The sequence below is a fragment of the Dendrobates tinctorius genome, unplaced genomic scaffold (genome assembly GCF_039654945.1).
Source record: "Dendrobates tinctorius isolate UK_male_01 unplaced genomic scaffold, ASM3965494v1 ptg000388l, whole genome shotgun sequence".
Classification (NCBI taxonomy): Eukaryota; Metazoa; Chordata; class Amphibia; order Anura; family Dendrobatidae; genus Dendrobates; species Dendrobates tinctorius.
This window is the reverse complement of record NW_027362054.1, coordinates 8363354-8390427: the sequence shown is the minus strand read 5'-3', so window position 1 is coordinate 8390427 and position 27074 is coordinate 8363354. Positions and strand designations below refer to the sequence as shown.

Below are 27074 nucleotides of genomic sequence, written 5' to 3'. Positions count from 1 at the left end.
AACTAGACCACCCAAGGAACTAATCTAGATGTGTGGTAAGCACTTTGAACCCCCATCGGCGCCGTCAGTCAGTTGGGGGGGGGGGGGTCGGTTCAGTGTCTCCAGCCATGCCTGATGCTATTTCAGCATCGGCCATGGTTGGATTTGTAATATTTCATCAAAGTCACGCCCCCTAGGGTTAACTCTAAGGTGTCCTCTGTGTGCGGGTCGGGTGACCTTTCAGTGACCCCGGTCACCCGACCCGCAGGGGGGCTTTAAAGTCATGACGCCACATAGGCGTCATGGGTCGTTTTGACACGACTTTTCATGACGCCTATGTGGCGTCAAAAGTCGTGAAGGGGTTAATAAGTGACATGTATAACCCTTATATTACTACTATGGAAATGCCCCACAGTCAGCATACCTCTGTTATAGACTGGGAGCCATCAGGGTTTATCCTAAAAGATCCTTTCCGAGTTGTCTTCTTAGGATCCACTTGTGAGATCTCCCACTCCATTTCATCAACAAGAGCCCGACAAGCTGGCAGAAGACAGAAGTCATTATTCTGAATGAGTTTATGAAAGCAACAGATCAAAAAAAGTAATAGAGATGGCAAGAATACGGATATGGCGCATACATAAGGATCAATGTATGAACAGCATCCAGACAGACTGATTTGTACAGGCCTCCTGCCTGCTACCGTGACCATCAGATACCACATCATAGGGTCAAATTATGACATAAAGAAGGTTGGAACACATTGATAATTAAGTGAACAATACTTCATTAAAATGATGAGAAACTGAAGTCTGTTTTAGTCAATTACGCCACCTGCTTGTTCTACCTTCCTAGACATGACACTCCAGGCTTGCTGTTTGTACACTGTATAAAGTCACACCTACAATTCTCCCAACCTGTAGTTTCTGTGGTTTCACATTTTTCTCTCCTTATTCCATAAGCCATATCTTTATTTTTCCGTCCACATAGCTGTACAATGGAGTGTTTTGGTGGAATGAGTTGTAGTTCTGAATGACACTCATCATTTTACTTTATTATGTGCTGAAAAACAGGGGTGGAGATCCAAATGGGGTGAAATTGCGAAAAAACGATTCTTCCATTGCTTTTTTTTTTTAGCTTTTGTTTTTACGGTGTTCACTGTGCAGTAATAATAACCATGCAACGCGATTTTCCAGGTAAATACGATTATGCGTTACCAACCTTGTGTAGTTTTTTTTTTTAGATTTTTATTTTTCAGTCATTGGAGTTGTGTGAGGGCTGACTTTTTATTGATACCATTTTGGGTTCATACAACATAATGTTCTTTTTTATTTCTTTTTTTGGTGAAACTGCAGTGAAAACACAAATATACAAATATTGTGGTTTGATTTCTTTTCTTCGTTTATTTTAAATAATTTTACATTTTAATAGACCATAGTTTTATGGATGTGTTGATACCAATTAAGATTTTTAAACTTTTATACTTTATTTTTAAACTTTTTTTTAGCCTCTATTGGTGTCTTGAACCTGTGACTGTTTGATCTCATACTATATACTGCAATAATATAGTGTAAACTACAATCTCTAATGAAACTCTGGCCGAGTGAGCTTCTGATGGGTACCAAAATGGTAGGGATGGGGGCCTTCAGCAGGTCCCTGGCTGCCATAGTAACCATTCTGCACCCCATGATCGAGTCACATGGAGCAATGGAAGCCACATACTGGTTGATCACGTCATTTAATTATCGCTGGCAGTGATCGATAAGCGAGCTCTGATCGCTGCTGTTACTGGTAGATGCTGGCAGTTTTTTACAGTTGGCATCTACCAGATATGGAGGGAGCTCAGATCCTGCGCCGGCTCCAAAGGCCCCAGGTTGTTCATATAGTTATGTCAGGGTGCGTGAAGGGGGTTAAAGGGTAATTAGTAATGTTAGCCAAGGACCCTTTATGGTTCCCATTTACCATTTTATGCACCTTGAATTTACACGTTTGCTGTCACTGTGTCCATTTCATTAAAGGGAATATGTATATATTATATGTATGTAGTGAAAATAAGACTTTGTTTAAATCAAGTTTTTGAGTTACATTTCTTTTTGTTTAAACATTTTTACAATTTTTTTTTTTGCCAACTTAAAATGTCATTCTGTGTATTAACCCCCTAATGACAGCCAATACGTCTTTTGACTGACCTGAGATATAAGAGACTAGCATCCCCATACAGGTGACAATCCAGCAGCTGTCGGCTGTCCACTATAGCTGACAACTTGCTGCATCAGCCACAGTCAGTGTTGGCACCGTCCATATCTGTTTAACCCCTTAGATGCTGCTGTCAATAGTGACATCATATAAATGGTTAATAAAGTGTGGGGGCTTCATCTTTAACCCTATCGGCACCCTGAGATCATGATTCTGTGGGCCTGATGTTTGTCATGGCAATTCACAGACATATAGCGGCCTTAGAGTCTGCCGGCTACAGTGGCCTGTTCAGAAGTCAGCAACATTTAAGTGGTAAAAATACATTTTTTCATTCTTCATTCCTTAACATCACCTGAAGGGTTAATAAAATACCTGACATCAGTTTTCAATATGTCAAGGGGTGCCGTTTTTAAAATGGCATCACTTTTGGAGATTTTCCAATATCTAGGACCCCAAAAGTCATTTAAAACCTGAATACATCCTTCAAAATAATAAGTTTTGTAAATTTCCTTGAAAAAATGAAAAATAACTGCTACAATTTTAAAGGGAATCTGTCACCCATATTTAGTGATGATATGTAAAGATATCACTAAATTGTGTGTCCCATAAGGATTCTATTCGGGCTTTTGACTCCCCCCGACCCCGCACCTTTGAGGCATAAATACCCTTTTTAGCTTGTTGGTGATGCATGTAAATTGCCGTGGTCCGGTCCGATGGGCGTGACTTAGTGGTCTTCTCCCCCCCACCTCCTCGGCTTGCTTCACGTAATCTTCGTCTGTGAATACCACAGACGCCGTTGGTTTCCGCGCTTGCGCAATGTAAAGGCCCCCGGCGCCTGCGCAGTATGCTTTGCCCAACTGTGGGCGAAGCATAAAATCACTACTGTGCAAGCGCCGGTATTTTCCAGCGCGGTGTATGCCCCAGAAGTGTGTCCTGCATGTGAAGACTTCCGGGGCATAGACCGCGCTGGAAAATACCGGTGCTTGCACAGTAGCGATTTTATGCTTCGCCCACAGTTGGGCAAAGCATACTGCGCAGGCGCCAGGGGCCTTTACATTGCGCAAGCGCGGAAACCAACGGCGTCTGTGGTATTCACAGACGAAGATTACGTGAAGCAAGCCGAGGAGGTGGGGGGGAGAAGACCACTAAGTCACGCCCATCGGACCGGACCACGGCAATTTACATGCATCACCAATAAGCTAAAAAAGGTATTTGTGCCTCAAAGGTGCGGGGTCGGGGGGAGTCAAAAGCCCGAATAGAATCCTTATGGGACGCACAATTTAGTGATATCTTTACATGATATCACTAAATATGGGTGACAGATTCCCTTTAAACCTCCTAAAAGGCTAACAAATTAAAGTAACATTTTACAAATGGTGCTGATGTAAAGCAGACGTGTAGGAAATGTTATTTATGCATGTTTTTTTTTAATCAGATAAATTTTTATTAAATGATAACAAGTATATCATATGACATCAAGCAGTTGTTCACATATAATCATAAATTTTTATTAACAAAACTCCCCCCCCTTCCCCCCCCCTCCGAGAGCCCTTCAGTATCTTCCTCATTTCTATTCCGATACTCTTTCCCACCTCCATATATACTTGTTTATTATGAACATCATCTATAATTTATGCATGTTTTAGTGTGGTATGACTATCTGGATTAGGCCAGAATCACATTAGAGAGAAATACTCACAAGTAAGAAAAGAGGGAAGAATAGGAAGCAGTTAAGGAAACCAGGATGGATGAACACAGAACTTAAGCACATGCTAAAAAGGAAGAAAAAAATGTTTATAAAATGGAAAGAGGGAGGCATATCTAAAGAAGAATATAATGCTGTCTGCAGAACCTGCAGGGCACAAATCAGATTATCTAAAGCTGAAAATGAATTGAGGCTTGCAAGAGATGTCAAAAGCAATAATAAAGGATTTTGGGGATATGTCAAAAGTAAAAGAAAAGTCAAAGATGCTATAGGATTTTTACAGGATGAAAATGATGAAATGGTAAGACAGGATGTTGAGAAGGCTGAACTTTTAAATTCCTATTTTGCATCTGTTTTCTCTCAGAAAGGAAATGTAACATCAACTGTTATTCACTGTCCTATTAAGGGAATAGAAGAATCCAGGATATCTATAAACAGAAAGATAGTGAGGAAACACTTAGCTAGCCTAAATGAATTCAAGTCTCCAGGTCCAGATGAATTACACCCCAGAGTACTGAAGGAGATAGCAGAAGAAATTTTTGAACCCCTCTCTATAATCTTTGAAAATTCTTGGAGAACAGGAGAAGTGCCAGAAGACTGGAGAAGAGCAAATGTTGTTCCTATCTTCAAAAAGGGGAAGAAGGTGGACCCAGGTAACTATAGGCCGGTGAGTCTGACTTCTATACCAGGAAAGATCTTTGAACAAATTATTAAACAACATGTATGTCAATACCTGGATAAGAATGAAGTGATTAAACAGAGTCAGCATGGGTTTGTAACTAATAAGTCATGTCAGACTAACTTAATTTCCTTCTATGACGGTATCACTGATTGGGTGGATCAAGGAAATGCTGTAGATATAGTATATCTTGACTTCAGCAAAGCATTTGACAAAGTCTCTCATACAATCCTTATTGAAAAAATGATTAAGTATGGAATGGACAAGGCAACTGTTAGGTGGATTCATAACTGGCTTAGAGATCGGACCCAAAGAGTGGTCGTAAATGGCTGCACATCCAGTTGGAAGAATGTCTCAAGTGGGGTACCACAGGGCTCTGTCCTGGGCCCTGTATTGTTCAACATCTTTATCAACGATTTAGATGAAGGCATTGAGGGTAAACTGATTAAATTTGCTGATGACACAAAGCTAGGAGGGATAGCTAATACTAGAGAAGAGAGAGAGAGGATTCAAAAAGATTTAAATAAACTGGAGAAGTGGGCAGCAACAAACAGAATGGTTTTTAACAGGGAGAAATGCAAAGTACTACATCTGGGCAATAAAAATGGAAAAAGCATATATAGAATGGGAGGAATAGGGCTAAGTGACAGCACATGTGAAAAAGACTTGGGTATACTAATAGATCACAGACTGAATATGAGTCAACAGTGTGATGCAGCAGCAAAAAAGGCAAATGCAGTTCTAGGATGTATTAACAGAAGCATACAGTCTAGATCACGTGAAGTCATTATTTCCCTCTACTCCTCTTTGGTCAGACCTCATCTGGAATATTGTGTCCAGTTTTGGGCACCACATTTTAAAAAAGACATCAACAAACTGGAGCAAGTTCAGAAAAGAGCGACCAGAATGGTGACCGGTCTGCAAACCCTGTCTTATGAGGAAAGGTTGCAGGATTTGGGAATGTTTAGTTTGCAAAAGAGAAGACTGAGAGGAGACTTAATAGCTGTCTACAAATATCTAAAGGGCTGTCACATTGCAGAAGGATCAACTTTATTCTCATTTGCACAAGGAAAGACTAGAAGCAATGGGATGAAACTGAATGGGAGGAGACACAGATTAGATATTAGAAAAAACTTTTTGACAGTTAGAGTGATCAATGAGTGGAACAGGCTGCCACGAGAAGTGGCGAGTTCTCCTTCAATGGAAGTCTTCAAACAGAGGCTGGACAGACATCTGACTGGGATGATTTAGCGAATCCTGCTTTGAGCAGGGGGTTGGACCAGATGGCCCAGGAGGTCCCTTCCAACTCTACGATTCTATGATTCTATGATTCTTAAGTGCTATTCGAGAAAAAAATTGCATAGCACTCGGACCAATGTTAACCTATGGGGCAGCTCCATCATCCGTTTTTTTCTCGCCCGTATTATATGTGCGGAGGAAATCGCTGCATGCTGCGATTTGCACTGTATTATGCCCGAGACTCGCCAATGCAAGTCTATGGGTGCAAGAAAAAACGGATTACACACGGACCATGCGTGTGACTTGCGAGAAATACGCACCGGTGTCCTTTAGAAAAGCCGGCAATTCAGTGCGCTATCACCTACATCACCTGACCCTTCCGAAACGATGATAGTGAACAAGTCATAACCCTAACGGGCTAATTAAGGTCTAAAATCTTTTCGTAATTGTTAAAATGTAAAAAATGACAATATATTTTTTTTTCCCTAAAATACAAAGGAAATGTGTCATCTTTAACTTTAGGCCTTTTAGAGATCATTTCACCTTCAACTTGCTTAACTGTTCACAATAACAATAAATATATATTTATTACACACACACACCAGGATGGGACTACAGTTAAGCCACTGAGTGTGTGTATGTGTATGCAATACATATACACACACACATATACATACCGTACACTTGTCTGGTCCATAAATCAGATCACACAAGCACCTGTTGCAATTTCTTCTGTACGGACCTCTGTGCACTAGTACATGGGCTAACATTGGTCTGTGTGCAAGCCACTGAGCACACAACTGAAAATATGTTCTTGTGAACATACCCTAATTGGCAGAATAATGTACTTGGGTGTGTAATTCATTAGCGATATCTGCAGCAAATACCTTGGCTAGATGTGAAAATTCTCACAAATTACTTTCACAGCAGATTTATGGTAAAATCTGTAGTGCAAAGTTTCTGTGGTGTGTGAACTTCTAGAGGTGCAAAGTTCTCCTGAGTTATCTGCTAGAGTCATTTTGGTATACAAAGTATGTTAGTGGATTATGTCTGGATACCCATTTTCTACTTTTCATAACAAAATAAATAAATTCATGTAACCCTTCAAAAGGTATTACGGTAATTACCCTAAGGAAGTAATAAACCATGGTAATACACAAATATTTCCCCTTAGAAATGATAGAGGGTTCTATATAATTCATTACACGGGTATTATAAAAGCCAGTGTGAAGCACACAATGCCAGCCGTCAGGTCTCACCTCCGCAGTGCACATCCTGCCCTCTTCTGGCCAGCGTACAAGTGAATAATGGAACCAAAGTAACAGCAAGCAGAAGCCAGTGGGATTTAGGGACCACCATCTTTATATAGTGTCCACCCCAAAACCTGCAGATTGATCAAACACATAGAAAATGACTTAATGCTCATAACCAGACAGCAATATTTTCTCAGTTTTTGCAAAAAAAAAAAAAAAAACAAGAAAAAAAAAACCCCACACCTTTCCCGTTAATTTTGAAAGACAATAAATACAAATCTTATAATAATTGCATAATAGAAATGCACTCTACATTAGGCCAAATTCATGTCATTTTTTTCCTGTATGGAAAAAAAAAAAAAAAGACTGATTTTCATCAACGTATCACCAGTTTTTCCTCATATGGGGAACAAACGAAACAAATAACTAAAGATCTGTCAAGCTTTTCTGATTATCAGCTCAGAAGAAAATGTACAGCGAGCGGATGCAACATGAATGATAATCGCATCATACTTTTTTTTTATTATTTTTGATGACCCGTTAACTTACAGGGAATCTGTCACCTACCCTTTGGCGGGCGAAGAAAACGAGATTGGTCCGGTCCAATGGGCGGTATTCCCGATGTGTGCTGCCTCCCCATCCTTGCCCGCCATCAGCAGGTTATTGCTGAATTGGAGTAGGTGTACGCTAGTGCACGCGCAGTATGCTTTGCCCAACAGCGTGCAACGCCGAAAAGCCGGACTGCGCATGCGCCGGTTAACTAAGCCCCAGAACACAGCAAAATACTTCCGGGGCTTAGTTAACCGGCGCATGCGCTTTCCGGCTTTGCCCGCAGTTGGGCAAAGCATACTGCGCGTGCGCTAGCTATGAATGCTTAGCGCACGCGCAAAAAATGGCGCACACCTACTCCAATTCAGCAATAATCTGCGGACGGCGGGCAAGGATGGGGAGGCGGCACACATCGGGAACACCACCCATCGGACCGGACCGACCTCGTTTTCATCGCCCGCCAAAGGGTAGGTGACAGATTCCCTTTAAACGGGCAAGCATGGTCTGCAAATCAGACCAAACTTGGACATGTCTCCCCTTTTTGGGGTCTGCAGAAAAAATAAAGAAAGAAAACATGAAAAAGACTTTAGACTCAAATTGTTAAAAAAGAAAAAAGTTAGAATATGTACGTTAAACTCTGATGTGGAGATGTGCGTAGTGACATACTTAAAATGCTATGAAAAATAATGCCTAGGTTGTGCTTTTTATTTCATCACATTTCTCTTAAAAAAATGCAATAAGCCTAAAAATTAGCATCAATAAAACAAGCACTTACACATTTTATTAGAAACTAAAATTCTAAAAAAAAATTTATACACACAGTCCAGGACACAAGTTTTAGGCAAGTGTAGAAAAAAAATGCTGAAATTAAGAATGTTTAGAAGTGAAAATTGTTTATTTTTAACAATTCCTAAAATGCAAAGTGAATGACAAATGGAAAATCTGAATCATAATTTGACTACAAATTACAAACGAGCAAAGTATCAACTCTTCTCATATACATCTTGGACAATAAAATGCAGATCTCCTGTGGATGTCGAGTTGTGAAAATCCTTCTGTCTCTTCATGTAATCAAAGATGTTGAGATCAGGGCTTTGTGGGGGCCATATCATCACTTCCACAACTTCTCATTCTTTACACTTACGACAGTTCTTCATGACATTGGCTGTATGTTTTGGGTCCTGCCGCAAAATAAATTTGGAACCCGACGCCTCCCTGATGGTTTACATGATAAATATCTGATTGCATTTCTTAGCATTGAGGACACCAATAAATGGGCAACACTGACGACTGTAGAAACAGTGGTTAGCCAAGGAAACTTAGTTCAGCAGGTGAAAGATACATCATGCTTACTTTCCCTCGACATCAGAAGATGTCCAGCAGCGCCATATCATCAGAATTGGCAGCAACCCATGAGACTCAGCTAGACCAATCTACTATTTGGAGAAGTCCAGACAGAAGGGTCTTCATGCTTTTAGCCTTACCGTTGTCATGGAAAAAATTAAGAGACACAGCTATGCTCAAAACACTGTGTAAGGATTCTGGATGTTACTTGGAGCCTCTTTGCCCTTGTCTAAGATGGAGTCTGTTACTTCGCCCTGTCCTGGAACTTCCTCTCTGTCCTGCTTTTTAAGGCCGGGTCGGGAGATTCTCCTTACCTGAGTATTTTGTTGCTGTTGAGCTCCCTCCTGGCTTGCCTCTGGAGTCCCTGCTGCTGCTCGTTACTCGGTGCTCTGCCTAACTGCTACCAGTTGCCTTCAGTCCTCTGAGCTGCTTCCGGATCCTGCTGGGGTTACCTATTGTCCTGACTTCTAAGACTGTGTCTGTGCGAGACTTGAGCAGGACTTTTCAGCCCAAAAAGGTACTCTTAAGGATCTTCTCTTTGTTATACTCCACCCGTGTTTTTCTGGCTTTCCATGAAAGGTGTCGTCTCCTCTGTCTGCATAGTTCTGGACTTCCACGTATAATTGCTGGTCGCACTCTTGCCTCTTATTACTGCTGGATTTCCACGTATAAGTGCTGCTGCACTATTGCTTCTTATTATTGCTGGACTTCCACCTATAAGTGCTGTTCGCACTACTGATTGACTTCCACGTATCAGTGCAGTTCACACCCTCGCGTTATATTACAGCTGGACTTGTTTGCTTTAGCGAACACGCACCGCTATTACATTTGCTAGACATTTCTGTTTTGTGCTGTGCATTTCGCCGTAATTGCAGGACAGCCTCTGTTAGTTTTTGCTGCGTTTATTACTTTGTTAACCCCTTCATGACCGGAGCTTCTTTCAATTTTTCGTTTTAATTTTTCGCTCCCCTCCTTCCCAGAGCCATAACTTTTATTTTTCCCGTCAATATGGCCATGTGATGGCTTATTTTTTGCAGGACATCATTGGTTTTAGCATGTCATGTACTTGAAAACGGGAAAAAAATTCCAAGTGCGGTGAAATTGCAAAAAAAAGTGCAATCCCACACTTGTTTCTTGCTTGGCTTTTTTTGCGCTAGGTTCAATAAATGCAAAAACTGACCGGCCGTTATGATTCTCTAGGTCATTACGAGTTCACAGACACAAAACATGTCTATGTTCTCTTTTATCTAAATGGTGAAAAAAAAAAAAATCCTAAGTTTGCTGCTAAAAAACAAAAAAAAACAACGCAATTTTCCGAGACCCGTAGCGTCTTCATTTTTTGTGACCTGGGGTCGGGTTAGGGCTTATGTTTTGCGGGCCGAAGTGACGTTTTTAATGATACCACGCTTGCGCAGATAGATTCTTTTGATCGCCCGTTAGTGCATTTTAATTCAATGTCACGGCGACCAAAAAAACGTAATTCTGGCGTTTTGAATTTTTTTCTCGCTACGCTGTTTAGCGATCAGGCTAATTTTTTTTTTATTGATAGATCGGGCGACTCTGAACGCAGTGATAACTAATATGTGTATGTGGGATTTTTTTTTTTTTTTTAAAAGTTTTATTTTGATTTGGTGCGAAAGGGGGGCGTTTTGAACTTTTAGGTTTAATTTTTTTATTTTTTAAAGATTATTTATTTATTTTTTTTACTTTTGGCATGCTTCAATAGCCTTCAAAGGAGGCTTGAAGCATGCACAATACGATCGGCTCTGCTACATATGGGCGATGAGCAGATCGCCCATATGTAGCAGATTTGCTGCAGTGCTTTGAGCGCCGGCCACTGGGCTGCGCTCAAAGCGATCTGCCTGCAACAACCATAGAGGTCTCTATGAAACCTCTGGTCCAGGCAACGAGTCGCCGACCCCTGATCACGTGACGGGGGTCGGCGATGAGCTCACTTCCGGCCTGGCGGCCAGAAGCTCTAGTTAAATGCCCGCTGTCAGCGGGATTTAACTAGTTAATAGGTGCGGGCGGATGTCAGCTGTTCATAACAGCTGACATGTCGCGGCTTTGAGGTGGGCTCACTGCCAGAGCCCACCTCAAAGCAGGAGAGTCTGACTGCTGACGTACTATCCCGTCAGCAGTCAGAAAGGGGTTAAAATACAGTTTACTTGTCTCAACTTTGGTCTCAGATCCATTTTATTCCATAGTACCTACATAATTGTTAAACACTGAAACTGTGGTGTAGCAAAACGTCAGCAGGTGCTCTGGAACAATAATTCAAAATATTAAATACATGGCTGTAATAGAAGACCGTTTGTAGACGAAGCACTGAAGAGAAGTAAAATAATGAGTGCAGGCAGAAGTGGAGCATGGTGGAGGTTCTGTGCAAGTTTGGGGCTTCATTTCTGCAAATGAGTTGGGGATTTAGCAAGGATTATTGCTGTCCTCAATGCTGAGAAATACAGATACTGATCCATCATGTAATACCATCAGAGAGGTGTCTATTTGGCTCCAATTATATTCTGCAGCAGGACAATGACCCGAATATACCGCCATGCCATTAAGAACAATTATGCATAAAGACATAATGCCATCGTCCCCACAGAGCCTTGATCTCATCATTAAAGGGGTTGTCCAATACTAGGACACATCCTTCTTAAGCTAAATGTTCGGCCTCGATAAAATAAAACCTCACCTCCCGCGCCGGCCCCGCAATGTTGGCACTCGCTCTCCCAGGGCTGTGATGCCCAGCGCTGGTGTTCCCGTCACCACCTTCTTATGAACTGAAGAGGAAGCCAGGGCAGCAGCTGATTCCGGACATCCTCTTCATGTTCAGTTTGTCCAAAGGTGGAGGCAGTGACGCCAGCGCCAATTGGGCACCAGGCATTACGCGTCATTCCACCGCATCACAGCCCCAGGACCATGAGTACCGACACAGCTGGGAGGCGAGTATAGGCTTTATTATTTTATTGGGGGCCAAACATTTCATTTACGAAGGGGTTGTCCTCATAGTGGACAACCCTTTTAAGTCTGCCTGAGATTTCAAGAAAGGATGGAAGGATTTGTAGAAGCATACATACATCCACATAGCTGTGGTTAGTTCTCCAAAGTGTTAGAAACAACCTCCCTGCCGCATTCCTTCAAAAACGGTGTACAAGTGTACAGAATTGATAAATTCTGAAGGCAAAGGTTGGCCACTCCAATATAAACATATTTTTTTCTTTTGGGCGCAGGGGAAGGAGAAGAATTGCATCTTTTCCACAAGTGTGTCCCATTTTTTCCCAGTCTTCAGTACACTATATGGTGAAATGAATGGTGTCACTCACACCTACAAGTTTTACTGCAAAACACAGGATCGTATGTAAGTAGAGAGATTAAGAAAAAGTTACAACTCTTGGAAGAAAGGGAGGAAAATATTCACATAAAGACGAATATTGACTGCGGAGGCGAGTGGGATGAACGGTTCCACTGTGAAGCCAGGATTTTCTGCCCTTTAAAAATGTACAGTAATCATTATTAAACCAAGTTAAAATCTCTCCTGCCACTGGCGTATGTGAAGTCAGTTATAATATATTTGTCATCTCACATAAGCAGTATATCACATTATCAAGGTTTTTGGTTTGAGTGAGATTTTATACAGTGGTATACTTCACTTGTAAGCTGCTGATTAACCCTAACCAGATAATTCCAAACAGTGAGTGCAGGAACATCTGGTGTCACAGCGCTGGGGGAAGTGCTTCCCGCCGAGCACCGCTACGCCGCTGGGGACGGCGCTTCCCGCCGAGCACCGCTAAGCCGCTGGGGCCGGCGCATCCAGCCGAGCACCGCTACGCCACTGGGGCCGGCGCTTCCAGCCGAGCACCGCTACGCCGCTGGGGCCGGCGCTTCCAGCCGAGCACCGCTACGCCGCTGGGGCCGGCGCTTCCAGCCGAGCACCGCTACGCCGCTGGGGCCGGCGCTTCCCGCCGAGCACCGCTACGCCGCTGGGGCCGGCGCTTCCCGCCGAGCACCGCTACGCCGCTGGGGCCGGCGCTTCCAGCCGAGCACCGCTACGCCGCTGGGGCCGGCGCTTCCAGCCGAGCACCGCTACGCCGCTGGGGCCGGCGCTTCCAGCCGAGCACCGCTACGCCGCTGGGGCCGGCGCTTCCAGCCGAGCACCGCTACGCCGCTGGGGACGGCGCTTCCCGCCGAGCACCGCTACGCCGCTGGGGACGGCGCTTCCCGCCGAGCACCGCTACGCCGCTGGGGACGGCGCTTCCAGCCGAGCGCCGCTGGGGCCGGCGCTTCCAGCCGAGCACCGCTAAGCCGCTGGGGACGGCGCTTCCAGCCGAGCACCGCTAAGCCGCTGGGGACGGCGCTTCCAGCCGAGCACCGCTACGCCGCTGGGGACGGCGCTTCCCGCCGAGCACCGCTACGCCGCTGGGGACGGCGCTTCCCGCCGAGCACCGCTACGCCGCTGGGGATGATGCTTGCAGCCGAGCACCGCTACGCCGCTGGGGATGGGGCTTCCAGCCGAGCACCGCTACGCCGCTGGGGATGGGGCTTCCAGCCGAGCACCGCTACGCCGCTGGGGATGGGGCTTCCAGCCGAGCACCGCTACGCCGCTGGGGATGATGCTTGCAGCCGAGCACCGCTACGCCGCTGGGGATGATGCTTGCAGCCGAGCACCGCTACGCCGCTGGGGATGGCGCTTGCAGCCGAGCACCGCTACAATACTGCAGCAGATTATTTTATGGAACTCCTTGTAAGTATGATGGAGTATCATGCCCTCCATTCTCCTCACACTGCACTGCATGAAAGCTTTGCCCCCCAGTACCGAACTTCCCCAGCATCCTCCAAAGGTCCCGCGTCCCTCCCCCGACCACCCAGCTGGTTACCGGCTCCTGTCCACATCGGCAGCTTCAGCAGCACTAACAGAGAAGCCCCCCTGTGAGTATGCCCGGCAGCCCGCCTTATGATAATGGGGAGGAGTGGTAGCCGCCATCACCTGTCCTGCCGCTGGACTCCGCAGTACAGTGAGTACACGGCATACAACTGACCCCGACAATCGGCTCATTCATTAGTTGTGATCAGGCAGAGCACAGACAGCTACATCTCCCTGAGTAGGCCCCCAGAGAATATGCGTGCGCTGCGTGGCGAAGTAGAGCCGCTACTTTCTAGAAAGACTTGGGAATGGATTTCCATGGTCACGTTGCCGTGACGTCAGTATCATGTGACACGTGTCTAAACGCCATCCTGTGCCCACACCTGTAGAAAGGTGTATGCGCAAGCGCAGTAAGAGTAATGTACATAATGGGATGTATAGACTGACATATTAACCAGTTTATATTAGGAGGTAGTGACTGAGGGACGATGGCCAGAAGGCTGCTCACACCAGGGGCTCAAGGAGCAACTTCCATCTTTCCTGGCTGTGAGGAGTCAGGGTATGTGCACACATAGTTTTTTGTCTCTGCGGATTTTGTAGAGAAAACCGCAGGAAATCCGCAGGACAAAGTGCTGCGGTTTATCTGCGTTTTTTCTGCGGTTTTGCCCTGCGGTTTTACACCTCATAATGGATGAGGTGTAAAACTGCAGCGTTTCTGCACCAAACAATTTACATGCTGCGTTTTGAAAACCGCAGCAAAACCGCGCGGAAAAAAACGCAGCATGTGCACAGCTTTTTTTTATTTCCATAGGAAATAAAGGTAATGTACAACGCAGCAAAATCTGCTGCGTTTCTGCAGAACCAAAAACGCTGCGGAAACGCAGCAGAAACCGCAAAGTGTGCACATACCCTGAGGATGATGTTTTACTGGCTGTGAGGATGATGTTTTACTGGCTGTGAGGATGATGCTGCCGCACTGGCTGTGAGGATGATGTTTTACTGGCTGTGAGGATGAGGCCGCACTGGCTGTGAGGATGATGCCACCACACTGGCTGTGAGGATGATGTTTTACTGGCTGTGAGGATGATGCTGCTGCACTGGCTGTGAGGATGATGCTGCTGCACTGGCTGTGAGGATGATGCTGCTGCACTGGCTGTGAGGATGATGCCGCACTGGCTGTGAGGATGATGCCACCACACTGGCTGTGAGGATGATGTTTTACTGGCTATGAGGATGATGCTGCCGCACTGGCTGTGAGGATGATGCTGCCGCACTGGCTGTGAGGATGATGATGCCGCACTGGCTGTGAGGAGGATGATGCCGCACTGGCTGCGAGGATGATGCCGCACTGGCTGTGAGGATGATGCCACCACACTGGCTGTGAGGATGATGTTTTACTGGCTGTGAGGATGATGCTGCTGCACTGGCTGTGAGGATGATGCTGCCGCACTGGCTGTGAGGATGATGCCACCACACTGGCTGTGAGGATGATGTTTTACTGGCTGTGAGGATGATGCTGCTGCACTGGCTGTGAGGATGATGCTGCCGCACTGGCTGTGAGGATGATGATGCCGCACTGGCTGTGAGGAGGATGATGCCGCACTGGCTGCGAGGATGATGCTGCCGCACTGGCTGTGAGGATGATGCTGCACTGGCTGTGAGGATAATGCCGCACTGGCTGGGAGGATGAGGCTGCCGCACTGGCTGTGAGGATGATGATGCCGCACTGGCTGTGAGGATGATGATGCCACACTGGCTGTGAGGATGAGGCTGCACTGGCTGTGAGGATGATATTTTACTGGCTGTGAGGATGATAATGCCGCACTAGCTGTGAGAATGATGTTTTACCGGCTGTGATGATGATGCCGCACTGGCTGTGAGGATGATGATGCCGCACTGGCTGTGAGGATGATGTTTTACTGGCTGTGAGGATGAGGCCGCACTGGCTGTGAGGATGATGCCACCACACTGGCTGTGAGGATGATGTTTTACTGGCTGTGAGGATGATGCTGCTGCACTGGCTGTGAGGATGATGCTGCTGCACTGGCTGTGAGGATGATGCCACCACACTGGCTGTGAGGATGATGTTTTACTGGCTATGAGGATGATGCTGCCGCACTGGCTGTGAGGATGATGCTGCTGCACTGGCTGTGAGGATGATGCTGCCGCACTGGCTGTGAGGATGGTGCTGCCGCACTGGCTGTGAGGATGATGCTGCACTGGCTGTGAGGATAATGCCGCACTGGCTGGGAGGATGATATTTTACTGGCTGTGAGGATGATGCTGCCGCACTGGCTGTGAGGATGATGCTGCCGCACTGGCTGTGAGGATGATGCTGCCGCACTGGCTGTGAGGATGATGCTGCCGCACTGGCTGTGAGGATGATGATGCCGCACTGGCTGTGAGGATGATGATGCCGCACTGGCTGTGAGGATGAGGCTGCACTGGCTGTGAGGATAATGCCGCACTGGCTGTGAGGATGATATTTTACTGGCTGTGAGGATGATGCTGCCGCACTGGCTGTGAGGATGATGCTGCCGCACTGGCTGTGAGGATGATGCTGCCGCACTGGCTGTGAGGATGATGCTGCCGCACTGGCTGTGAGGATGATGCTGCCGCACTGGCTGTGAGGATGATGCTGCCGCACTGGCTGTGAGGATGATGCTGCCGCACTGGCTGTGAGGATGATGATGCCGCACTGGCTATGAGGATGATGATGCCGCACTGGCTGTGAGGATGATATTTTACTGGCTGTGAGGATGATAATGCCGCACTAGCTGTGAGAATGATGTTTTACCGGCTGTGAGGATGATGCTGCCGCACTGGCTGTGAGGATGATGCTGCCGCACTGGCTGTGAGGATGATGCTGCCGCACTGGCTGTGAGGATGATGCTGCCGCACTGGCTGTGAGGATGATGCTGCCGCACTGGCTGTGAGGATGATGCTGCCGCACTGGCTGTGAGGATGATGCTGTCGCACTGGCTGTGAGGATGATGCTGCCGGACTGGCTGTGAGGATGATGCTGCACTGGCTGTGAGGATGATGCTGCACTGGCTGTGAGGATGATGCTGCCGGACTGGCTGTGAGGATGATGCTGCCGGACTGGCTGTGAGGATGATGCTGCCGGACTGGCTGTGAGGATGATGCTGCCGGACTGGCTGTGAGGATGATGCTGCCGGACTGGCTGTGAGGATGATGCTGCCGCACTGGCTGTGAGGATGATGCCGCACTGGCTGTGAGGTTGATGCCGCACTGGCTGTGAGGTTGATGCTGCACTGGCTATGAGGATAATGCCGCACTGGCTGTGAGGATGATGTTTTACTGGCTGTGAGGATGATGCTGCCGCGCTGGCTGTGAGGATGATGCTGCCGCACTGGCTGTGAGGATGATGCTGCCGCACTGGCTGTGAGGATGATGCTGCCGCACTGGCTGTGAGGATGATGTTTTACCGGCCGTGAGGATGATGAGGCTGCACTGGCTGTGAGGATGATGAGGCTGCACTGGCTGTGAGGATGATGCTGCCGGACTGGCTGTGAGGATGATGCTGCCGGACTGGCTGTGAGGATGATGCTGCCGGACTGGCTGTGAGGATGATGCTGCCGGACTGGCTGTGAGGATGATGCTGCCGGACTGGCTGTGAGGATGATGTTTTACCGGCCGTGAGGATGATGAGGCTGCACTGGCTGTGAGGATGATGAGGCTGCACTGGCTGTGAGGATGAGGCTGCACTGGCTGTGAGGATGATGCTGCCGGACTGGCTGTGAGGATGATGCTGCCGGACTGGCTGTGAGGATGATGCTGCCGGACTGGCTGTGAGGATGATGCTGCCGGACTGGCTGTGAGGATGATGCTGCCGGACTGGCTGTGAGGATGATGTTTTACCGGCCGTGAGGATGATGAGGCTGCACTGGCTGTGAGGATGATGAGGCTGCACTGGCTGTGAGGATGAGGCTGCACTGGCTGTGAGGATGATGCTGCCGGACTGGCTGTGAGGATGATGCTGCCGGACTGGCTGTGAGGATGATGCTGCCGGACTGGCTGTGAGGATGATGCTGCCGGACTGGCTGTGAGGATGATGCTGCCGGACTGGCTGTGAGGATGATGCTGCCGGACTGGCTGTGAGGATGATGCTGCCGGACTGGCTGTGAGGATGATAATGCCGCACTGGCTGTGAGGATGATGCTGCACTGGCTGTGAGGTTGATGCCGCACTGGCTGTGAGGATGATGTTTTACTGGCTGTGAGGATGATAATGCCGCACTGGCTGTGAGGATGATGCCACCACACTGGCTGTGAGGATGATGCCGCACTGGCTGTGAGGATGATGCCACCACACCGGCTGTGAGGATGATGCTGCCGCACTGGCTGTGAGGATGATGCTGCCGCACTGGCTGTGAGGATGATGCTGCCGCACTGGCTGTGAGGATGATGATGCCGCACTGGCTGTGAGGAGGATGATGCCGCACTGGCTGTGAGGAGGATGATGCCGCACTGGCTGTGAGGAGGATGATGCCGCACTGGCTGCGAGGATGATGCTGCCGCACTGGCTGGGAGGATGATATTTTACTGGCTGTGAGGATGATGCTGCCGCACTGGCTGTGAGGATGATGCTGCCGCACTGGCTGTGAGGATGATGCTGCCGCACTGGCTGTGAGGATGATGCTGCCACACTGGCTGTGAGGATGATGCTGCCGCACTGGCTGTGAGGATGATGTTTTACCGGCCGTGAGGATGCTGCCGGACTGGCTGTGAGGATGATGCTGCCGGACTGGCTGTGAGGATGATGCTGCCGGACTGGCTGTGAGGATGATGCTGCCGCACTGGCTGTGAGGTTGATGCTGCACTGGCTGTGAGGATAATTCCGCACTGGCTGTGAGGATGATGTTTTACTGGCTGTGAGGATGATGCTGCCGCGCTGGCTGTGAGGATGATGCTGCCGCACTGGCTGTGAGGATGATGCTGCCGCACTGGCTGTGAGGATGATGCTGCCGCACTGGCTGTGAGGATGATGCTGCCGCACTGGCTGTGAGGATGATGCTGCCGCACTGGCTGTGAGGATGATGCTGCCGGACTGGCTGTGAGGATGATGCTGCCGGACTGGCTGTGAGGATGATGCTGCCGGACTGGCTGTGAGGTTGATGCCGCACTGGCTGTGAGGTTGATGCCGCACTGGCTGTGAGGATAATGCCGCACTGGCTGTGAGGATGATGTTTTACTGGCTGTGAGGATGATGCTGCCGCGCTGGCTGTGAGGACGATGCCGCACTGGCTGTGAGGATGATGCTGCCGCACTGGCTGTGAGGATGATGCTGCCGCACTGGCTGTGAGGATGATGATGCCGCACTGGCTGTGAGGATGATGCTGCCGCACTGGCTGTGAGGATGATGCTGCCGCACTGGCTGTGAGGATGATAATGCCGCACTGGCTGTGAGGATGATGTTTTACCGGCCGTGAGGATGATGAGGCTGCACTGGCTGTGAGGATGATGAGGCTGCACTGGCTGTGAGGATGAGGCTGCACTGGCTGTGAGGATGATGCTGCCGGACTGGCTGTGAGGATGATGCTGCCGCACTGGCTGTGAGGATAATGCCGCACTGGCTGTGAGGATGATGCTGCACTGGCTGTGAGGTTGATGCTGCACTGGCTGTGAGGATAATGCCGCACTGGCTGTGAGGATGATGTTTTACTGGCTGTGAGGATAATGCCGCGCTGGCTGTGAGGACGATGCTGCCGCGCTGGCTGTGAGGACGATGCTGCCGCGCTGGCTGTGAGGACGATGCTGCCGCACTGGCTGTGAGGACGATGCTGCCGCACTGGCTGTGAGGACGATGCTGCCGCACTGGCTGTGAGGACGATGCTGCCGCACTGGCTGTGAGGATGATGCTGCCGCACTGGCTGTGAGGATGATGCTGCCGCACTGGCTGTGAGGATGATGTTTTACCGGCCGTGAGGATGATGAGGCTGCACTGGCTGTGAGGATGATGCTGCCGGACTGGCTGTGAGGATGATGCTGCCGGACTGGCTGTGAGGATGATGATGCCGCACTGGCTGTGAGGATGATGATGCCGCACTGGCTGTGAGGTTGATGCTGCACTGGCTGTGAGGATAATGCCGCACTGGCTGTGAGGATGATGTTTTACTGGCTGTGAGGATGATAATGCCGCACTGGCTGTGAGGACGATGCTGCCGCGCTGGCTGTGAGGATGATGCTGCCGCACTGGCTGTGAGGATGATGCTGCCGCACTGGCTGTGAGGATGATGCTGCCGCACTGGCTGTGAGGATGATGCTGCCGCACTGGCTGTGAGGATGATGCTGCCGCACTGGCTGTGAGGATGATGATGCCGCACTGGCTATGAGGATGATGATGCCGCACTGGCTGTGAGGATGATATTTTACTGGCTGTGAGGATGATAATGCCGCACTAGCTGTGAGAATGATGTTTTACCGGCTGTGAGGATGATGCTGCCGCACTGGCTGTGAGGATGATGCTGCCGCACTGGCTGTGAGGATGATGCTGCCGCACTGGCTGTGAGGATGATGCTGCCGCACTGGCTGTGAGGATGATGCTGCCGCACTGGCTGTGAGGATGATGCTGTCGCACTGGCTGTGAGGATGATGCTGCCGGACTGGCTGTGAGGATGATGCTGCACTGGCTGTGAGGATGATGCTGCACTGGCTGTGAGGATGATGCTGCCGGACTGGCTGTGAGGATGATGCTGCCGGACTGGCTGTGAGGATGATGCTGCCGGACTGGCTGTGAGGATGATGCTGCCGGACTGGCTGTGAGGATGATGCTGCCGGACTGGCTGTGAGGATGATGCTGCCGCACTGGCTGTGAGGATGATGCCGCACTGGCTGTGAGGTTGATGCCGCACTGGCTGTGAGGTTGATGCTGCACTGGCTATGAGGATAATGCCGCACTGGCTGTGAGGATGATGTTTTACTGGCTGTGAGGATGATGCTGCCGCGCTGGCTGTGAGGATGATGCTGCCGCACTGGCTGTGAGGATGATGCTGCCGCACTGGCTGTGAGGATGATGCTGCCGCACTGGCTGTGAGGATGATGTTTTACCGGCCGTGAGGATGATGAGGCTGCACTGGCTGTGAGGATGATGAGGCTGCACTGGCTGTGAGGATGATGCTGCCGGACTGGCTGTGAGGATGATGCTGCCGGACTGGCTGTGAGGATGATGCTGCCGGACTGGCTGTGAGGATGATGCTGCCGGACTGGCTGTGAGGATGATGCTGCCGGACTGGCTGTGAGGATGATGTTTTACCGGCCGTGAGGATGATGAGGCTGCACTGGCTGTGAGGATGATGAGGCTGCACTGGCTGTGAGGATGAGGCTGCACTGGCTGTGAGGATGATGCTGCCGGACTGGCTGTGAGGATGATGCTGCCGGACTGGCTGTGAGGATGATGCTGCCGGACTGGCTGTGAGGATGATGCTGCCGGACTGGCTGTGAGGATGATGCTGCCGGACTGGCTGTGAGGATGATGCTGCCGGACTGGCTGTGAGGATGATGTTTTACCGGCCGTGAGGATGATGAGGCTGCACTGGCTGTGAGGATGATGAGGCTGCACTGGCTGTGAGGATGAGGCTGCACTGGCTGTGAGGATGATGCTGCCGGACTGGCTGTGAGGATGATGCTGCCGGACTGGCTGTGAGGATGATGCTGCCGGACTGGCTGTGAGGATGATGCTGCCGGACTGGCTGTGAGGATGATGCTGCCGGACTGGCTGTGAGGATGATGCTGCCGGACTGGCTGTGAGGATGATGCTGCCGGACTGGCTGTGAGGATGATAATGCCGCACTGGCTGTGAGGATGATGCTGCACTGGCTGTGAGGTTGATGCCGCACTGGCTGTGAGGATGATGTTTTACTGGCTGTGAGGATGATAATGCCGCACTGGCTGTGAGGATGATGCCACCACACTGGCTGTGAGGATGATGCCGCACTGGCTGTGAGGATGATGCCACCACACCGGCTGTGAGGATGATGCCGCCGCACTGGCTGTGAGGATGATGCTGCCGCACTGGCTGTGAGGATGATGCTGCCGCACTGGCTGTGAGGATGATGATGCCGCACTGGCTGTGAGGAGGATGATGCCGCACTGGCTGTGAGGAGGATGATGCCGCACTGGCTGTGAGGAGGATGATGCCGCACTGGCTGCGAGGATGATGCTGCCGCACTGGCTGGGAGGATGATATTTTACTGGCTGTGAGGATGATGCTGCCGCACTGGCTGTGAGGATGATGCTGCCGCACTGGCTGTGAGGATGATGCTGCCGCACTGGCTGTGAGGATGATGCTGCCACACTGGCTGTGAGGATGATGCTGCCGCACTGGCTGTGAGGATGATGTTTTACCGGCCGTGAGGATGCTGCCGGACTGGCTGTGAGGATGATGCTGCCGGACTGGCTGTGAGGATGATGCTGCCGGACTGGCTGTGAGGATGATGCTGCCGGACTGGCTGTGAGGATGATGCTGCCGCACTGGCTGTGAGGTTGATGCTGCACTGGCTGTGAGGATAATTCCGCACTGGCTGTGAGGATGATGTTTTACTGGCTGTGAGGATGATGCTGCCGCGCTGGCTGTGAGGATGATGCTGCCGCACTGGCTGTGAGGATGATGCTGCCGCACTGGCTGTGAGGATGATGCTGCCGCACTGGCTGTGAGGATGATGCTGCCGCACTGGCTGTGAGGATGATGCTGCCGCACTGGCTGTGAGGATGATGCTGCCGGACTGGCTGTGAGGATGATGCTGCCGGACTGGCTGTGAGGATGATGCTGCCGGACTGGCTGTGAGGTTGATGCCGCACTGGCTGTGAGGTTGATGCCGCACTGGCTGTGAGGATAATGCCGCACTGGCTGTGAGGATGATGTTTTACTGGCTGTGAGGATGATGCTGCCGCGCTGGCTGTGAGGACGATGCCGCACTGGCTGTGAGGATGATGCTGCCGCACTGGCTGTGAGGATGATGCTGCCGCACTGGCTGTGAGGATGATGATGCCGCACTGGCTGTGAGGATGATGCTGCCGCACTGGCTGTGAGGATGATGCTGCCGCACTGGCTGTGAGGATGATGCTGCCGCACTGGCTGTGAGGATGATAATGCCGCACTGGCTGTGAGGATGATGTTTTACCGGCCGTGAGGATGATGAGGCTGCACTGGCTGTGAGGATGATGAGGCTGCACTGGCTGTGAGGATGAGGCTGCACTGGCTGTGAGGATGATGCTGCCGGACTGGCTGTGAGGATGATGCTGCCGCACTGGCTGTGAGGATAATGCCGCACTGGCTGTGAGGATGATGCTGCACTGGCTGTGAGGTTGATGCTGCACTGGCTGTGAGGATAATGCCGCACTGGCTGTGAGGATGATGTTTTACTGGCTGTGAGGATAATGCCGCGCTGGCTGTGAGGACGATGCTGCCGCGCTGGCTGTGAGGACGATGCTGCCGCGCTGGCTGTGAGGACGATGCTGCCGCACTGGCTGTGAGGACGATGCTGCCGCACTGGCTGTGAGGACGATGCTGCCGCACTGGCTGTGAGGACGATGCTGCCGCACTGGCTGTGAGGATGATGCTGCCGCACTGGCTGTGAGGATGATGCTGCCGCACTGGCTGTGAGGATGATGTTTTACCGGCCGTGAGGATGATGAGGCTGCACTGGCTGTGAGGATGATGCTGCCGGACTGGCTGTGAGGATGATGCTGCCGGACTGGCTGTGAGGATGATGATGCCGCACTGGCTGTGAGGATGATGATGCCGCACTGGCTGTGAGGTTGATGCTGCACTGGCTGTGAGGATAATGCCGCACTGGCTGTGAGGATGATGTTTTACTGGCTGTGAGGATGATAATGCCGCACTGGCTGTGAGGACGATGCTGCCGCGCTGGCTGTGAGGACGATGCTGCCGCGCTGGCTGTGAGGACGATGCTGCCGCACTGGCTGTGAGGACGATGCTGCCGCACTGGCTGTGAGGACGATGCTGCCGCACTGGCTGTGAGGATGATGCTGCCGCACTGGCTGTGAGGATGATGTTTTACCGGCTGTGAGGATGAGGCTGAACTGGCTGAGGATGATGTTTTACCGGCTGTGAGGATGATGATGCCGCACTGGCTGTGAGGATGAGGAGGCCGCACTGGTTGTGAGGATGAGGCTGCACTGGGTGTGAAGATGATTCCGCACTGGCTGTGAGGATGATGTTTTACTGGCTGTGAGGATGATGCTGCCGCACTGGCTGTGAGGATGATGCTGCACTGGCTGTGAGGATGATAATGCCGCACTGGCTGTGAGGATGATGTTTTACCGGCTGTGAGGATGATGTTTTACCGGCTGTGAGGATGATGCTGCCGCACTGGCTGTGAGGATGATGCTGCCGCACTGGCTGTGAGGATGATGCTGCCGCACTGGCTGTGTTGATGATGCTGCACCGGCTGTGAGGATGATGTTTTACCGGCTGTGAGGATGATGAGGCTGCACTGGCAGTGAGGATGATGAGGCAGAACTGGCTGTGAGGATGATGTTTTACCGGCTGTGAGGATGATGATGCCGCACTGGCTGTGAGGATGATGAGGCCGCACTGGTTGTGAGGATGAGGCTGCACTGGGTGTGAAGATGATTCCGCACTGGCTGTGAGGATGATGTTTTACTGGCTGTGAGGATAATGCCGCACTGGCTGTGAGGAGGATGATGCTGCCGCACTGGCTGTGAGGAGGATGATGCTGCCGCACTGGCTGTGAGAAGGATGCTGTCGCACTGGCTGTGAGGAGGATGATGCGGCCGCACTGGCTGTGAGGAGGATGATGCGGCCGCACTGGCTGTGAGGAGGATGATGCCGCACTGGCTGTGAGGAAGATGAGGCCGCACTGGCTGTGAGGAGGATGATGCCGCCGCACTGGCTGTGAGGATGATGATGCCGCACTGGCTGTGAGGAGGATGATGATGCCGCACTGGCTGTGAGGAGGATGATGATGCCGCACTGGCTGTGAGGATGATGTTTTACTGGCTGTGAGGATGATAATGCCGCACTGGCTGTGAGGATGATGTTTTACCGGCTGTGAGGATGATGCTGCCGCACTGGCTGTGAGGAGGATGATGATGCCGCACTGGCTGAGGATGATGCCGCACTGCCTGTGAGGAGGATGCTGCACTGGCTGTGAGGATGATGTGGCCGCACTGGCTGTGAGGATGATGATGCCGCACTGGCTGTGAGGAAGATGATGATGCCACACTGGCTGTGAGGAGGAGGATGCACTGGCTGTGAGGATAATGCCGCACTGGCTGTGAGGAGGAGGATGATGCTGCCGCACTGGCTGTGAGGAGGATGATGCTGCCGCACTGGCTGTGAGGATGATGAGGCCGCACTGGCTGTGAGGATGATGCTGCCGCACTGGCTGTGAGGAAGATGAGGCCGCACTGGCTGTGAGGAGGATGATGCCGCACTGGCTGTGAGGATGATGATGATGCCGCACTGGCTGTGAGGAGGATGATGATGCCGCACTGGCTGTGAGGAGGATGATGATGCCGCACTGGCTGTGAGGATGATGTTTTACTGGCTGTGAGGATGATAATGCCACACTGGCTGTGAGGATGATGTTTTACCGGCTGTGAGGATGATGCTGCCGCACTGGCTGTGAGGAGGATGATGATGCCGCACTGGCTGAGGATGATGATGCCGCACTGGCTGTGAGGATGCTGCACTGGCTGTGAGGAAGATGATGATGCCACACTGGCTGTGAGGAGGAGGATGCACTGGCTGTGAGGATGATGTTTTACCGGCTGTGAGGAGGAGGATGATGATGCCGCACTGGCTGTGAGGAGGATGATGATGCCGCACTGGCTGTGAGGATGATGCCGCACTGGCTGTGAGGATAATGCCGCACTGGCTGTGAGGCTGATGTTTTACTGGCTGGTCCATACAATCAGGGCAACTGTTACCACCCACCTTTCGTGTCTACCTCTTTCCTCATAGACTAAGCTTGCGAGCAGGGCCCTCTTTCCTCTTGGTATTTGTTATAACCTACTGTATGTGATTATTGTTATGCTGTAATGTCTATTGTCTGTACAAATCCCCTCTGAAATGTAAAGTGCTGCGGAATATGTCGGCGCTATAAAAATAAAATGTATTATTATTACTGGCAGTGAGGATGATAATGCCGCACTGGCTGTGAAGATGATGTTTTACTGGCTGTGAGGATGATGCTGCCGCACTGGCTGTGAGGATAATGCTGCACTGGCTGTGAGGATGATGCTACACTGGCTGTGAGGATGATAATGCCGCACTGGCTGTGAGGATGATGCTGCACTGGCTATGAGGATGATGTTTTACCGGCTGTGAGGATGATGCTGCACTGGCTATGAGGATGATGGTTTACCGGCTGTGAGGATGATGAGGCCGCACTGGCTGGGAGGATGATGAGGCCGCACTGGCTGGGAGGATGATGCTGCACTGGCTATGAGGATGATGGTTTACCGGCTGTGAGGATGATGAGGCCGCACTGGCTGGGAGGATGATGTTTTACTGGCTGTGAGGATGAGGATACCGCACTGGCTGCGAGGATGATGTTTTACTGGCTGTGAGGATGATGATGCCGCACTGGCTGTGCAGCTGGGTACGTCACTTCGAGCCCTCATTCCCCTGCATTTACCACACCTTAGGATTGCTGTCCACCTGTGAGGTTAGGGTCACATAGATGCAGATTTCTCAACCGAAATCTGCAGCATTTCTTCATTAAAAATTTGTTTATTTTCCACACTGATTGTGTTTTATGTTATAGAAATTGAGGTTTAAGTTGAAATGAATGGGTAAAGTCTGCACCAAGGCACATTTCTGCAACTGATGGACATACTGGAAATTTAAGGGCAATGCCTTCACCACAGTTGTTTCTGTGACAATTGGTCCCATTGAACTTAATGGGACTGTTTCAGATGAATCAGGCAGTTGCTGAACTTTCTGCAGCATGTGAATTCACGCTAATAGCCCAACAAAAGCGTGTTCCTGCACTGAATATGCACATCAGCCAAGCAGAAAGAATCGATGCGGACACCAATGATGCATGCATGTGATGATAAGTCCTCAGTTCCAGATTAGGGCTGTGCTATCTATAGGGTTTGCAGCGTTCCGACCAACCACACTTGCTAAAACACTGAATGAAAAAAAAAACCTGCGGCTCCGAGCATGAGTGACATCACTAAAATTATCCTATGCCTTTCAGAGGGAATGTCCTTGATTTCATCATCTTATGCAGTTTCTGGGTAGATTAGCACTTAC

At 50.2% G+C, this 27074-nt stretch overlaps 1 protein-coding gene and 1 long non-coding RNA gene across 5 annotated transcripts in view; one reads left to right on the top strand and one right to left on the bottom strand.

The window, feature by feature from the left end:
- CNPY2 (canopy FGF signaling regulator 2) overlaps positions 1 to 14132 on the bottom strand; it is a 44458-nt gene extending 30326 nt beyond the window's left edge. Inside the window, exons 1-3 of one of the 4 annotated variants that reach the window (XM_073563435.1) lie at positions 13981 to 14132; positions 7055 to 7179; positions 404 to 519 (exon numbers count right to left, since the gene is read on the bottom strand). In XM_073563435.1, the coding sequence (XP_073419536.1) occupies positions 404 to 519; positions 7055 to 7179; positions 13981 to 13997 (258 nt within the window). In that variant the 5' untranslated portion in view covers positions 13998 to 14132. Of the gene's footprint in view, positions 1 to 403; positions 520 to 7054; positions 7180 to 9255; positions 9378 to 13818 lie in introns of those variants that run through there. The other 3 variants (XM_073563434.1, XM_073563436.1, XM_073563437.1) reach the window with 3 other exon arrangements.
- LOC141076126 (uncharacterized) overlaps positions 9322 to 27074 on the top strand; it is a 48892-nt gene continuing 31139 nt past the window's right edge. Inside the window, exon 1 of the long non-coding RNA XR_012227420.1 lies at positions 9322 to 9458. This is a non-coding gene — a long non-coding RNA (uncharacterized lncRNA). The remainder of the gene's footprint in view (positions 9459 to 27074) is intronic.